This window comes from Chionomys nivalis, chromosome 15, assembly GCF_950005125.1.
Source record: "Chionomys nivalis chromosome 15, mChiNiv1.1, whole genome shotgun sequence".
Lineage (NCBI taxonomy): Eukaryota > Metazoa > Chordata > Mammalia > Rodentia > Cricetidae > Chionomys > Chionomys nivalis.
This window is the reverse complement of record NC_080100.1, coordinates 33,997,781-34,014,373: the sequence shown is the minus strand read 5'-3', so window position 1 is coordinate 34,014,373 and position 16,593 is coordinate 33,997,781. Positions and strand designations below refer to the sequence as shown.

Below are 16,593 nucleotides of genomic sequence, written 5' to 3'. Positions count from 1 at the left end.
ATAGAGCAATCAGGGAATGTTTTTTGTTTTTTTGAGTCAGGGATTCTCAGTGTATCCCTCAGTGTACCTGGCTGTCCTGGAACTCATTTTGTAGACTAGGCTGGCCTCAAACTCAGAGATCCACCTGCCTCTGCCTCTTAAGTGCTACGATTGAAGGTGTGTGCCATCACTGTCCAGCTAGAATTTTTTTAAAAGAGATAATTTTTTTATTTTATGAGTGTCTTTGGCTACATGTGTGTCTGTATAGCCACATCCATGTCTTGTGCCCATGGAAACCAGAAGAGGTGGTCAGATCCTCTGGAACTAAATTCCAGGGGACCCAGCACTGTCCTGGACTCCACAAGTACCAGACACACGCGTGATGCACATGCATACATACACGCAAAACAATAATGACTTTAAAAATATTTTGACTTATAAACCATAGGGACAGAAACTGGGGCAAAAATTGATAGGTGAAGTGCCAGGTTTAAAAAAATTAGCTAAACATATACAGTACAAATTGTCCTTAAGTCCCTGAAGGCTGGTAGATCACATGCCAAGTGTGTGTGAGATGCTGAGTACACACCTGAGTACTGGAAAAATATTTTTGAAATCACATAAAAAAGAAATCTCTGCCAGGCGGTGGTGGCTCACGCCTTTAATCCTAGTACTTGGGAGGCAGAGGCAGGCGGATCTCTGTGAATTAAAGGCCTGGTCTACAAGAGCAAGTTCCAGGATAGGCTCCAAAGTCACACAGAGAAACCCTGTCTTAGGAAAAAAAAAAAGAAGAAAGAAAGAAAAACCAAAAAAAGAAAAAGAAAAGAAAAGAAAAAAGAAATCACAGCAGAAATTATTTTTAAATATCTTAAAATATAATTTAATATGTTTGGATATTAAATTGTTCACAACTTTAATAATACTAACCATTGTGTGTGTGCATGAGAATACATGCCATGCTGTGCACGTGGAGGTTAGAGGGCGGATGTGGGTGATGCTTCTCTCTTCCCACTTTGATGTAGAACCGGGTTATTAGGGCTTGCATAGCTGCCCTATGCTGTACCTGGCTGAGCTGTTCCACTTGCCCCTGTTGGCCATTCTAATCGACTCAAATAGCGCTGTGATAAGCGGTTTCTATGTAATTTCTACGTCATATTTTGACCTCAGAGAGTCTCAGAGTGCAGTTATCAAAATAAGGCGTCGATACACTATGTAGATTCTTAATACCACAAGGCAAAGTCACCTTCTCGATTCTACTCCTCCTACCAGGCATGTGAAACTAACTATTTCAGTATACCTTCTTTAACATCACTGTTTTCTCTTTCCTAAAGTGTACCTTGCATTTTGCTTAGAAACTTTGTTGTATATAAGAGTTCATTGGTAGCCACTCGACAAGAAGAGTTTCGCCGTGGACCTTAGCTTTCACCAGTCTCCTATTCTGGGACTGGTCTGCAGGACAATGTCCACACACATACAGTGACCTCTGAGCATGCTACAGTAATATTTCACATCTGAGTTGAAGAGACAGACGCCTCAATGGCCAGTCGGTGTAGAGTGTTGCTAGTGGTTGTCTAAGTTCATGGACCTTTCTTGGGAATTATGATTTGCGCATGTGTTCTGTGCATGTATATATAGATGTTTGCATGTGTGCAGATAGGCCAGGGGTCTAGATAAAGTGTCTTCCTCTGCCACTCTCCACCTTAGCTTTTAGAAACGGGGTCTCTGACTGAACCTGAAGCTCATCAGTTAGGTCAGACTGGCTGGCCAGGGAGTTTTCAGAATCTGCCTGTGCTTGAGCACTGAAGTTACAGGCTTAAGACACCATGCACAGCTCTTTACGTGGTGCTGGAAGCAAGCTCAGGCCCTCGTGCTATGGCAGCAAGCACTTTACCCGTTAAGCCAACTCTCCTCTCTGGGAATCATGATGATTTCTAAAGCTTAATGTGTAGAAGTTATGTCCCTTTAAGTTACCAGTCTGTTTTGTGCTTCCACCACACTATGGAATTTGTGAAGAGAATGTATTTATTTTCTAATGGCTCTGGAGGCCGGAAAGTCCGAGACCAAGGCTTAAGCCTGAGGTCTAGTAAGAGTCTTCTTGTGTCTTCACATGACCAAAGAATTAGAGAGCAAGTGAACTAAATGCTGGTCAGAGAGTCTGTTAGAAAGACCTTGAGACCATCAGTGAGACAGGTGCCCACGGTTTAATTCTTCTTGCAGGCACTACCTCTTAATATGTTTGCAATGGCAACACCTGCATTCTGAAGGGTAAAATTAAGGGAGCCAAGGCAGGAGAAGTGGCCCAGAGTTCTTGTTGTTCTTATAGAAGAACCAGGTTCAATTTTCAGCACCCACCAGCAGCTCACTGACGCCCTCTTCTGGCCTCCAAGTGCACCAGGCACCTATATGGTACACAGACCCATATGCACAAAATAAATCTTTGAAAAATGAATTAAGGGAATGATTAAGAGGCTCATTTTCTTCAGTGATTTTTTGTTTTTCCAGACAGGGTTTCTCTGTGTAACAGCTCTGGCCGTCCTGGAACTCGCTTTGTAGACCAGGCTGGCCTCTAACTCACAAAGATCCACCTGCCTCTGCTTCCCAAATGTTGACTAAAGGCATGCGCCACCACCACCCAGCTTCAGTGAACTTTTTAAGAGTTCATTCAGGGTTCTGGTTTTTAGTTTCCAAATGATTATACTAAAATGACAAAAACAAGCTAGGTACAGTGGCATTTATCTGAATTAGGAATTCAAGACCACTTTGGGCAGCATTTTTTAATAGATTAAAAGCAAGATATTTATATAAAATAAATATATGTACATTCTTCACCTCAATTTAATATCTTCAAAGTTTCTAAGGAAAAAAAATTTAGGTCAGTGCTAAAATTTAGTTAAATTTTGGTTAAAATGGTAGCCACTAGCCTATCATGTTTCTTATTCACCACTCCCTCCTTCCCCCGTTGTGGAGTAGTTAGGTTATAAAACTGGAAATTTCACATTTTGAGAAATTTTTGGTTGATTTGTGTAAAAGAGAGCATAAAAATTTGCATGACTCTGCTAGCTGAAGCCTACTTTATTTATAATTAAAACAAGCACTTTGTTTCAAAATACTACGTTGATGTCCTCGTAATTATTGCACTTAAGTATATTGAGACTGTTTTAATTTACTTTGGCATTCTTTTATACTGGAGGAGAAACTGGTTGACGTTTCCCACATTCCTCATCTCCTTTGGGAGGAATGTCACGTCCTATGTGATTCGCTTTCTCGAAATAGAAGCTGAGGCGGATCGGTGGCATTAGTGTTGACATCAACCTAGATAAAAAGTGAAGACACACATCATTGGTGCTTACTTTCAGTGCACCTGCCATCTGAACTTGGTTGTGACATTTCTGGTGTTTATATTGACTCTCTTGCCCTTCATCCATGATAATACTGAGAAAGTAAAAACTGAATCCTTGCATTTCTGCTGTAGATCATTTTGTAGTATGAAAGAGAATATATATATATATATATATGCCTTTAACACGGTAGAATTAAAACAACAATGTATAACATTTTTGAGAGCCAAAATTTGAAATGTGAATTGCATCAAAATTCATTCTTAGTAGAATCTGTATTTAATTAGAATAAAATGGGCCAGAGAATTAACTTTCCACTCAGGTTCTTCGCCATATGGTTTTGATGAAGATGTTTACTTGCAGCTAAGTTAACAGTCTAGAATCTAGAGTGTTTCTGGCATGTGCATTTCCTAAAGCTGCTCCCTCATACCGTTCTCATCAGTTAAAGGTGGCCCTAGGGGAGATTGTGGTAGTTAAGAACACTAGCCGCTCTTCCAGAGGACACAGTTTCCATTCCCAGCACCGCATGGTCTCCCACAACTGTCCGAAATTCCAGTCCCAGGGGAACCAACACCCTTTGCTGGTCTCTGTGGGCACCAGGCACTTCTTTGGTACACAGACATGCGTACAGGCAACCCCCTCATACACATAAAATAAGTACATAACTCAAGAAAAAAAAAACACTAACAATTTTTAAAATTGGACTGAGTGTAAATGTGCATATGCACACATTCATTTGCAAATTACATATGTTTACCTACTTGCAATTTATTTCATATACCCTATACACTAATACGAACGAATGAAATGTATGCCCTGGCAGTGCTGACGCATGCATGGGCAGCCCGTATTTGGTGGTTCTGTTGAACTTGTCCATATTGGGTTTCATGGTCTAAGTTGATGAAAATGACTGACAAGGTCCCTTCCTCAAGAGGGCACCATATTACAGATGGTTGTGAGCCACCATGTGGTTGCTGGGAATTGAACTCAGTACCTTTGGAAGAGCAGGCAGTACTCTCAACCGCTGAGCTATTTGTTTTTGTTTTTGTTTTTTTGAGACAGGGTTTCTCTTTGTAACAGCTCTGACTATCCTGGAACTCGCTGTAGACCAGGCTGGCCTCGAACTTACAGAGATCCACCTGTCTGTACCTCCCAAGGGCTGGGATTAAAGGCGTGCACCACCACCACCCAACTAAGAAACTTTTAATTATTAAGAAATAAGCAATGTTGATAAAAATTAAGTTGTATATACTAACCTAACAGTTAAAGTTCAATTTAAAATAATAAATAATAAGCCTTTAATATGCTTTTTAAAGTAATACTTTAATCATTTAGGCTTATTTCAAATTCATTTCAGTGTCATCTAGTAACTAGTAATTATGTGATATTGTTGAAACCTGCTGGTAACTTTTTTTTTTACATTTAGTACTTGCAAACTGTTAGTATATTCTGGTACTCATATAATTTTTGTTATCCTTGTTTAGTCTTTTGAAGCAGGTTTCTATCTGCAGCACCAGCTGGCCTGGAACTCATTATATAACTCAGGCTAGCCTCAAACTCCCAGCAGTCTCTCTGCCACGCCCTCCTGAGCACTAGGTTTGCAGACATGCACCACCATGCCCAGGATTCCATGCAATTGTTAAGGCTTGAAATACTGATATTGTTGGTATAATACTTAGAATTCAGTCAGTATGTAGTCCCCCAGACTCTTCTTTTTACTCGCCTGTGTTCCCCTTCATTCCTATCTCCCTTTGTTCATTTTAATCCCTAAATTCAAGCATTTCTCTGTGCTCTAAACATAGAAACAGTCCCCCGCCACACACACACACACACACAGGTATTGATATGGAGAGAGCCTTCAAAAGATGGCTTATCTTTCTGTGGAGGAAGAGTTAGTGGCCTAAATGGCCCTCTTCCACATCTGCCCAGCTGGTTGAAAGCTGCGCTGTAGGATCTCTACACGCTACAGGAAGAGCCTTTCTGGACCCATTACATCACAGATTTCAGTACGAAGGTTAGGAAACGAGAAAGCACTGGGTGCATTCATAGTCAGTAGGGTAGGTTTACAACTGTTTAGTGTTTGTTCTTACAGGTTTACAGGTTGCTGCTTAGTTTGTGCTGTTTGGCACTTTGATTCAGTTTCCCCCAGGTTTTTACTGTCATTTCTCCCTAAGGTTTTATTGAAAAAAATGATAATAAGCCTATGGAAAAGTTGAAAGCATTGTCTCATATTTTTCATTAGCTTATCTTCTGATTATCGGAGATGCCACCATTAGGGGAACCTAGTTTTCTGGAAACCCAACTCTCTATACTCTTTCTCCAATTTCTATGTAACAATCTAAAGTCATTGCAAAATGATTTTCCTCTTGGATCTGGGAGACGGCTCCTTCCATCACAGTGCTTGCACACAGCATGAAACCCTGAGTTTGGATCCAAAACATAAAAGCTGGGGTAGCGGCAGGGCAGGAGTCTGATCCCAGCACTGGAGTTCATTGGCCAGTCAGCCTAGCCAGGTTCATCATCTCAAAAAATAACATGGAAACTGACTGAGGAAGACCCCCCGTGTCACCTTAGCCTCCACGCATGCACACATGACATGTCTACACACACAATGTGAGCGCACACATTTTTCTTAAAGTACTGGGTTTTCTGTATTCCTTTACCACATTTTCTTTCCTCCAGAACTGAGGACTAAACCCAGGGCCTTGTGCTTGCTAGGCAAGCACTGAGATAAATTCTCAACTCCCACTTACCACATTTTGTAGAGCTCCTATGTCCTGTCAGATACAATTATTGACGCTAAGAAAATGCTAGTGACCAAACTGACCAAAATATCCTGCCCCCATGGACCTTGCATTTCACCAGAGGGGACCAAAAAGTTAGTATTTGTTTATCATATTAGGTAGTGTAGCTGTGAGGGAGAGCATGCAGAGCAGAGGTGAATAGCAAGAATGTAGAGAGGTATGGAAATTTGCATGTGATGACCATGATAAGCCAATGCCTTAATGAAAAAGGGACAATTTAGGAATGAGCTGAAAGAAATGAAGATTAAACTATGCAGGTGTCTAGATACAAGGCCTTCATAGACTTTGTTTTTACCTGAAATTAATAACAAAGGACCTGAAGAAGCTGTGGGCTTGCAGTGTTTCAGGAATGGCGATGAGGCTAGTGTGGTGGGTGGTGACGGCCAGCAGGTGGCTTGAGGGAGGCGCGCTGGGGAACCGTCTGAATCGCGAGCCAGGCCTTCAGTCTGGACATCATATTTTTATGGACAGCATATGGATGAACTCAAGTTATGTGGTGAAGCCAGCAGTGGAGTGAGAATAGAGAAATGCCTGTGCACCTGGGGTACCTTATATTTCAAACTGGGAGATTTGACAATCAGTTGGAGAAACAGAAATGAAAGCTTCCTTCTTTGAGGATTTGTGTTAGCGTGTGAAATCCTCCATATACTGACTCATATGTGTTTTTAAATATATTTTCATACTTTTTCCTTTTGGTTCTGCTCTCTTTCTCTCTCTTTTTCTCTCTATGTCTCCCCCTCTCTATGTCTCTTTTGCTCTCTCTCTGTGTGTGTGTGTGTGTGTGTGCGCGCGCGCGCGCGTGCACAGGGAATAAACCCAAGGCCTTACAGCTGCTGGGCACATGTGTTCCATTCCTCATCCTCCATTCCTGTAAGCACCTTTCTCCTATTGCACATGTCTGACTTACTTCTTTATTTCAAACTTTAAGATTCAGCTCACCTCTAACTCCCTCAGATGTCTACCAGATGACTTAGCTCCCTCTGCTGTGTCCCTTTACCCCATTCCCCACACAGAGCAAGTGTCACGCAGTCCACCTCATTGCCTTGCTCCTGTCGTTGCATGTGAACTTGGATTCATCATCTGGGTCTAAATCGCTTATTTATATATCTCTGCAGCTGGTTACTGTACAGCCCTTGGGGATCTATGTTTCACTCATTGCTTAATATCTCACACAAAATACTTAATACTTGGTTGGAACTTAAATAATATTTATTCAATAAATTTGAAAACTAAAACCAATAAGCTAACCAAAATAGAGAAGAAGCTTATATAGGCTCAGCCTTTGTGACTGTGTGAGTAGGGTTTTGTGAGAGATGACGTCTGGGCTTCAGAGGAAGCGAGAAGCGTGCCGGGAGGCCAGTGCTCACCATCAGTCCTAGGAACAGAGGACTCTCTAGAGGCAGTGGCCCGAGTCGTTTCTTTCCTGTACTTTTTATTGAAAAGCTGTCTTGTAAACATAGATTGTTTCACCAAGCAGGTAGAAGCAAGTACAGTGGATTCATTATTTGAAAATTTATTTGTATAACATTTTTGGAATATTTGATTGCCTTGTCTTTAAAAAAAAAAAAAAAACAAATTACCCCAACCTGTCGGTCAGGTGTTGGAATTCCTCAGCTTCATAGGGATGTGAATACGCGGACAGTTTCAAAATCAAGATTTCCATACTGGGTTCTCGCCTTCCCATGAGTCACAGAGCTGTTGCTTATCCTCCCAGAAGCACGGCTCGGCAGTAGAAGGGCGGAGGCAGATTGAAAACCCAAAAGATTTTAAGGAATTTAAGGAGTAGAATCTAAAAAAGGTGTTGGTAGGAGTGAGGTTTCTTGGTTTATAAGTATACTAAATGAACGCATGAGAATTGAGTCACACTTTTAAATATTTTGTTAATTTTGCTCAGTATTAAAACATTTTTTCCTTGGCATAACCATGTATATTTTCAAAGAGACACAAATACACCCTCTTTGTTTTCAGTGGGTCCAGATGAACTTCGTGTCAAATGCAAGCGACACTTGGCCCGTCAGATGAAAGTATTCAAAGGAGAGAGGTCCAGTCCTTTTATGCTGGGCATTGGCCTCTGTGTAGTAGTCTTCATTTTCAAAGTGTGCTAAGATCTGACTAAAGTTCACATTAGAAATATATTTTCACTTTCTCAAATGAAGCTTTAGACATGTGTTTCTAATAATTCACTGAAAATATGCTGAATTGTATATTTTTAAAGAGAATCTGTTTTGAAAAAATTTCTAAAATATTTGTTTGAACAGGCACTCAACATCTCGATGAAAACGGTTGGAAAAGAAAAACTTTCAAAGTCATTCTGTTCTCAGAGTACCCGAGCCAACTAAACTGGTACAGTTAACGCTTCAGTCAGAGGCAGGAGCCAAGAAATCTAGCACATTCCAGACTGCTTTTCAGCAGGCCTTCAATCCAACCCCATGGTTGATATTAATGCCATTGAATTTCAGAGTAAAAAGCTACAAGAATAACATCTCTACCTATTTTTACCAATGTTAGACCTTTTTAGTAGCCTAAGTATCTGCCTTAAGTTAGCATTCTTGAATTTTATCAGCACTGATTCTGCAGGAATGTCCTGTGGAGTATGAGCTTCCCAATGTAGCATCACCCAGGTGTGTGTGTGTGTGTGTGAGAGAGAGAGAGAGAGAGAGAGAGACAGAGAGACAGAGAGACAGAGAGAGAGAGTTAGAGAAGTCGATGCTGAACGTCTTCCTCCATTGCACTCTGCCTTATCTCTAGAGACAGGGTTTCTCATTGAACCTGGAGCTCATCAGTTTCCCTAGATTGACTAGCCAATGAGCTCTAGTGATTCACCTGTTTCTACCTCAACCCCCACCCCCAGAACTGGGCTTAAATATGTGTGCCTCTGTGCTTGTCTGTGCGCTGGAGATCTAAATTCAGTTCCTCATGCTTACTCAGCAAGCGCTTTACTCACTGAACCATTGCCTTAACCCCAGATATCAATAGTTTTATTTTACATTGCCCTTTAAGTATCACTGAAGGTCACAGTGGAAATAGAAATAATATATATCACATCATAACACTTTTGAGAGAGTGGTGGTTATATTGGGTTATAGTAGGCAAATGTTTAAGTAGGGATTGTTTGTTTAGCCTCTTACCCATTTATTTTCACTATATCCCCTTAAAATTTATTGATAGCACTTAATGCCTTTGCCAGTGTGTTTGATATGTCATGTTGATCTCTCTGCCCATGTATTTGCTTTTATAAATGCTCTAGTTACTATCCGTTAAATTGACTAGTTGATACCTTTATTTGGATGTTGTCATGGAGAATAAGTAACAAGTGACTCAAAGGTTCTGCATGTCAGTTAGAAACAGAAAACTAAACTCAACACCTACCATATCACAGGGTTTGTTAGAAAAATAGCAGAAATAAAAGTTTCATTCACTTGGATTTTCAGTCACACCCCACAAGGTTAGATCAGCATTTTCCCAAGTCGCTCACCAACCCCAGTGTCATAAGCTTCTCTCAGAACTGGGAGTGCAAAGGAGCCGTGTGAGACCAAGGTTGCCTCTTGGGGTTCGGTTTTCATTATTCTTGCCAGTGTGTCCTGTGAAAGAACAGCAGCCACAGCTCAGGACATAGTGTTACTTCCACTGCGGAGGGTCTGAGACTTGGCGGAGGAATGCAGCACTCCATGCGGTTCTGCCTTGTCTTTCCATGGACTGTTTATTACTGAAAACTTAGAAGGCAAGTGAGGGAGTTTCAGAAAGACACTAAGGGGCTGACTGGAGATGCTGACCAAAAGCCAGAAACTGCAGTTCATCGGGACATAGTCAGGGAGGAAATAAACACGTACAAAATAGGTATCAGAGTATGTTAGCAAGATCCAGGAAAAGGAGGTGAGGCAGACTCTCTGGTGCTGTGATGCGCCATTGAGCCACTGTGGAAGGTAACACAAAGAGAGAGGTTGCCTAGGACAGGAGCTGAGAAGCAGGAATTTTGTTTGTCAAAGGAAGTAACTTTGGCTTATAGAGGAAGGAGCAGAGACTCTTCAGTAAAGGGGCATTTTTGTCTGTAATTTCTCTGATTTAGTGCCAGAAGTATTTTAAAAAGATGAATCAAAGCTGTTTCTATCTAAGTTACTCTGTGGGAGACCAACAGCTGATACATTTTGGTTGTTTTTTGTTTTTTTTGCTATATTTCTCATTAATGATTCTTAAGTTTTTTTTTTCTGTTCTCTGGACTCTGTTGCTAAATCCCTTAAGATTCAAGAGTGTTTAAAGTAAAAGCATCATGAGACAAACGCTGTATTCTGTGGGTAGGATAATACTTCTTTTGTGACACTCTCTTTTCCCACCAAAAGTGAGAAGTGAATGCCTTGCCTTTGTGCATCCCATTTCAAATGGAGGACAAGAAGTTATTCCCTGCAATGGCTGACTTCCAGAATTTTTGCCTGAATGTTTTTTGTCAAGTATATATTCCCTTCTTTAGGCCTTTCTATATAGAGCCTACAAACATCGTCAATGTGAATGATGTCATTCAGAGGGTTAGTGACCATGCCTCTGCTATGAACAAGCGGATACATTACTACAGCCGGCTCACCACTCCTGCAGACAAGGCACTGGTAAGAGGCAAAGCTCTACTGCTTGTCCAAAGTTGAGTTGAAGTGAACAGTAAACACCAAAGCCCAGGGCAACTCCCAGGGGTTGAACTTGTCGCTGGGGGTGTTCCAAAGATAGCATCATGCAAAGTCTAAGTAGTAGTTAATCCGTGTTTCAGGCTCCTTCGTGCTGCTTATCTACCCTGGCATAGACGTGTTTGAAACTCTCTGTTGATAATAGCTTGGAGTGTTTTTTCTTTGTTTTTAATTTCTGCTTATCTCAGATGCCAAGAGCTCTGAGGAAGATAAATTTCTTTTGAAACAGCAGCTTAGATCATTGACTAAAAACATGAGATTTGGCTAGTTTGTTTGGTTTCTAAGTTTGAAGCTACAAGGAAAAATATTTACATACATTTTCTATAGGAGTTAGAAACAAATCTGCTCATATATATATACCCGATAGTTTTCTGTTTAACATCATCTTTCACAAATCAAAACTTAGCCTATGCAGACCACATGCTATTACAGGTCATTGTTTTGTCTTATAAACATGGAAAACAATTCTTAGGAAAGGGCTGTAAATACAATAATGGTAATTTGCATTAGGGGCCATAGCTTATAGAGTCATGGTTGTCGGAAGTCTGTCTTATTATTTTAGAATTTAAAAATATGTAACTAATCTGTTGCTTATAACAGTGATCAGATGTGAGATACTGAGAAATTTAAAAGCTTAAAAAAAAATGATAAAAGTCAATCATAGCAAAAATGAAAAAAACAATTGGCCTCTAGCCTTCACTAAATGTCTACTAAGGGCAAGGAGTGGGTACCACCTGACCATGGCTTTTCATTTAACCCCCACAATGGCTATGTGAAGTAAGCATTAAGATCTTGTCTTTGTTTGTTTGGCTAGCATCTCATGAAGTCCAGGCTGACCTCCAACCCTACACGTCTGAGAGTGACCTTGAACTCCTTTCCTTCTCTCCTTGGTTTCCAGCCATGAACTACCATACCTGGCTCTAAAATCTCAAAAGAAGACTTCTGAAATGTTATGTGCAGAATATTTTTTTACAATTTTTATTTTTTTATTCCCCCTCTGCCCGCCCAGGACTTTACAGCAGTATTGATGGTGGAGTCCATTATAGAATTACCTAAATCTGTATGGAATGGTCTGACAGTCTCTCCAGATGCTTTCTCTTAGACTCAGACTTCAGAGATATCATCTAGGGCTGAGTGAATGATCACTTGCCTGGAAATTAAGTCGATGCTGTGCATCGTAACCCTTTGTTAACTGACACTGAGGTGACTTTAGTACATCTAAACGTTCACCAAAGTTAATGTGATCGATCCATTTCTAATGAATTTGTATGAATATACATTCATTTTCTGAAAATCCCAAAGTCATTTTCCCTAAAAGTATGTTTTGGAGAAGAACAATAAATCATTGTTACCAAATGTTCATAGAGTAAAACCTTTTCATTTATGAAAAAAAAAACCATTATTGTTATTCTAAACTGGAGAGGGGAGAAGGTTTTCTGCCAGCCTCTCCTAGATCCTTGCTAATAAACACATGTATATATATATATATATATATACACACACACACAGATCAGCATCATCAGCGTCACTGAGAGCTTAGTAAAAAGACATTCATTGTGTGGGGCTTAGTCAGAGCCAGTGAAGCATAGTCCATATGACAGCAAGATCCTTATGTGTGTCCTAGGAACATTCAGATGACAATACCACCCTAGACCACTGCCTCCTAAGAACACCCCATCTTCCATGTGTTCCCATGCATAACTCAGACCCAGAGACTAAGCACAGGGCACAGGTTTAGGTGAGGCGGGCATGGAGTAGGTTTTTCCTTCCCTTTTGTGTGCATCAGTGTGAGCACACTACCAGAACTTTCTACCTATTGTTGAACCATGCTCCTTATAGGTTTTGGGTTTACTTGTTTTCCCACCCATTTGCTTTGTGAGCTCTAGCGTTTTTCCTTCTTGATATGGCATATTATTGCACTTTTTTTTTCCTTTTTACTCATGGCAGAAGACAAGCTAATCTAGATCTTAGAGGAATGTAGGTGAGGAGAAGGAAGAGAGCAGTTTTCACATGTATGTCTGTCTGTGTCTCTAGGAACTAGTTGTTTCTAAGCCACCCCATGCATAGCATTCGGGATATTCTCTCCTACAGAGACAGCACTATCTCTCTGCATTGAAAGAGAAGGATGTGACATTGTGTGCTGATATTCTATGCCCTTTCTTCCTACTAAGGCTGATACTCCATCTCTTCCTTGCAGTCTTCCCCCAGCTATATCAGTTCTCATAGTTTATCCAGTGAGATAGTACAGCGCAGAGTTGAACACTTCATTTTGTCATGCCATCCAGTCTCGTCCAGTTGCTTCACATGTCCAACTGAAATTTGAGACAGTTTGAGGCTGTTACTTCCCTCTCAAATAAGAAACATAGAACAAAGTTACAAATGCCTATGGGGGTGTTATGTGTGAGAAGGTGCACACCAGTTCACACACGTCAGGTTCCATGCCTTTGAGGACTTCCTCTTCTCTAAGAACCGCCTTCAGGAGATGGGCAGTTTCTTCAGAAAACAGGGTGGGTTTCCCCTCCAGAACAGGAAGGTGGGGTTAGAGGAACTGTGGGAGTAGTGTGAAAAGTAAGTGTGTAGGTGCATCCCTTCGGGCTCCCTCCCTACACCTGCTGCTTCTCTGTCGCCTCCTTCCCTTTTGCTTGCACACTTCAGTGTCCTCAACTCCTAAAAGCCTTGTTTTGCCATTCATTAAGTTACTTTTTTACCTGTTTCTTTTACTCAAAGCATTTAAAAATTAGTCTCTGTACTATTTCTTTACTTACTCTCCATTGGCTCCTTAATTCCTTAGTCTGAGATCCCTGTCTGTTTCTTCTAAAACCACCTTCACCTCGGAGTTAAGTAACCACTTAAAAAGCTCCTCACTGAAGGACGGCCTCCTCTGTGGAGATTTCTTTCATTTTGTTCTTTGCTTCCTTCTTTCTTGTGAATGTGAAAAGTACTTTGATGATATACATTCTTGCTCGCTCCTTTAGATCTACCACTATATTTGAAAAAAATAACTTTTAATTCCTTAATCAGGGATGCAGAGTGTTCAATGCCCATGATACTTAGAAATATGTCTAAAATGTGTCTTAAAGATATGCATGCTGGAGGGTTTTTATAATTCCAACACTCACGTATCAAAAACAGGAGAGGAGGATCACACATTTGAGACAGGTAGCGAAGGCAAAGGCCCAGATGTGCAATAGCCAAGTATCTCCCTGGCATCTGCCTAAGAGCAGCCCATCAGCCAGAGCCTCCCAGCTGTTTCAGTTCAGCATAAATCCTAGAAGTGTGTCTAGTCCATTTCTTTGATCAGTAGAATGCATCCTTTTTATACATTTACTGGTTCTTATGTTTCTCTTTTCTTTTCCCCAAGATTGCTCCAGACCACGTAGTCCCAGCTCCAGAGGAATACTATGTGTACAGTCCATTAGGCTCTGCCTATAAACTCCAGAGTTACACTGAAGGCTATGGTAAAAACACCAGCTTAGTAACGATGTGAGTACAGCTACTTCTTGGAGCATGAATTAACTTGTATATGAATGAAAATAACTGGTTAATTAGTTCTGACTTAATTAAAATGTTTGAGAAGCCCACCTTCATGTTTTGTTGCTATTATTCTTTCAGTTTTATGATCTGGAATACCATGATGGGAACATCTATACTAAGTATTCCTTGGGGCATAAAACAGGTAATATGATTTTTGAGTACACTTTAATCTGAAAATTTTTTAAGATTTATTATTTTTTATTTTTTTATTGTGTATATGTGTGAGTCTGTGTGTAGCTATGTGCATATAATTCTGCCTGTGGGGGTCAGTGGTGTTGGATCCCCCACAGCTGGAGTTACAGACAGTTGTGAGCCACTCAGCGTGGGTGCTGGGAGCCAGGCTCCAGCGCCCTAAAAGGCTGGTTTGCATCCTTAACTGATGAGCCATCTCTCCAACCCCTGAAATTTTTTCTATATATGTAATCCAGACACTTAGACCATGGCAACAGGATCATGAGTTCAAGACCAGTTTGGGCTACATAGCAAATTTTAAGCCATCCTGTTTTTATTCCATATGTTTCCAAAATAGATAAATAACTTAATTAAATAATAACTTTGAAATTTTTTACTTTATATTTTGTTTGGGACTGGGAATATAGCTCAATGATAACGTGCTTTCCTAGCGTACAAGAGGTCCTGTGTCAAATACTAACACTGTAAAAAAATGACCACTATATTTGAAGTTTCATTATTTATATAAAATTCTCTATAAGAAGCAGATGTTCTTCTCATTTCTCCATTATCATAATTGTTTAGGGTAACAATGTAATTGCATATGAAGTTTTCTTACATAATGAAAGGAACCTAACTTTTTTTCGAAAGGCTGGATTTACTACTGGAATGTGTGTCATCGTGCTGATGGGCCTTCTGACACTTTATTGCTGCTACAGAGTGGTGAAATCACGGAGTATGATATGTAAGTAACAATGTGTCACCCCAGGAATCAACAAGCTTTCCTGTCGAGGCAGATCCCACTGTGTATATTCTGTGTGTGTATAGCTGTCTCCTTTCACTTTCTATCTCTGTGTGTGTACATGTGCCACAGTGCCCACATGGAGCTTAAAGGACAGCTTGAAGGTGTCAGTTTTCTTCTCAAACCATGAATTCTCTGGGATTGAACTCAGAGTTTCAGGGTTGGCGGCAGCTCCCTAACCTCCGGAGCCATCTTGCTGGCCCCAGCTATCTTTACTCTTGTAATTCATAGTTTTCTGCTGACCAGTCTGTTCATGAATCTCTGGCTCCCTCTGAAATTCAGAACTGGGAGTTCTTTGGAGAATAAATTAATGCTGATGTCCTTGTAAGAATAATGAAGACGTTGCTTACAAAAACGATTACATTTTTGTGTTCGTGAGTGCGTATGGGCATCAGGAGACAACTTGGTGGAGACAGTTTTCTCTCTTTCCACCATCAGGGTCCTGAAGATTAAACTCAGGTTCTCAAGCTTGGTGGCTCGTGCCTCTCCCTCTCCTTGGCCCAAAAATGTTATATTTTTAAAATAAAGCCTTTGTCAGAATTATTAAGAACTCTATGGTTCTTACAAATTATTGTTTATGCTGGGCGGTGGTGGCACACGCCTTTAATCCCAGCACTTGGGAAGCAGAGGCAGGCGGATCTCTGTGAGTTCAAGACCAGCCTGGTCTGCAAGAGCTAGTTCCAGGACAGGCTCCAAAACCACAGAGAAACCCTGTCTCGAAAAACCAAAACAAACAAACAAACAAAAAAACAAATTATTGTTTACTTCTTTTGACCTATTCATAGACCTAAAAGTATGAAGTATCAACAGAAAAATATGAAAGTGTAAACAATTCTTAAAGTTGTATAAACTGCTCATCTGTATAAATTCTGGATCAGGGAATCAGGAGGATAATCTTTTTGTTGTTGTTTTTAAGCTTGAAGTGGGGTCTTGTTGGGTTGCTAGAACTGGGTGCAGTCTTGAGGAGAAATGATCTGTCATCCTTCACCCTCCCGAGCAGCCAGGACAGTGTATGCTGCTACACAGAAACACCTTTTTAAATCGTTTCACAGACTTTAACCTGAGTATGGTGCATGCCTATAATCTCAGAATCTGGGAGTTAGAGACAGGAAAATCAAAAGTCCCAGGTTATCCTCAGCTACGTAAGGAGTTCAAGGCCAGACTTGACTACATGAGACTCTGCCTCAAAAGAAAAAAAAGGGCAAAACATAAACACTTTTAGGGCTTGGCAGACATTTATTTTTCATTTAGTCTCATTAGCATGTTCAAACCAACCTCTGGTTTGCCTTAGTCAC

General features: G+C 40.6%; 1 protein-coding gene across 1 annotated transcript in view; it reads left to right on the top strand.

Moving 5' to 3' along the window:
- Window positions 1–16,593, top strand: part of Slc38a9 (solute carrier family 38 member 9) — a 78,953-nt gene that overhangs the window by 21,636 nt on the left and 40,724 nt on the right. The window contains exons 3-6 of the mRNA XM_057789860.1: window positions 10,587–10,719; window positions 14,153–14,274; window positions 14,404–14,467; window positions 15,148–15,241. Coding sequence (XP_057645843.1) covers window positions 10,587–10,719; window positions 14,153–14,274; window positions 14,404–14,467; window positions 15,148–15,241 — 413 coding nt within the window. The remainder of the gene's footprint in view (window positions 1–10,586; window positions 10,720–14,152; window positions 14,275–14,403; window positions 14,468–15,147; window positions 15,242–16,593) is intronic.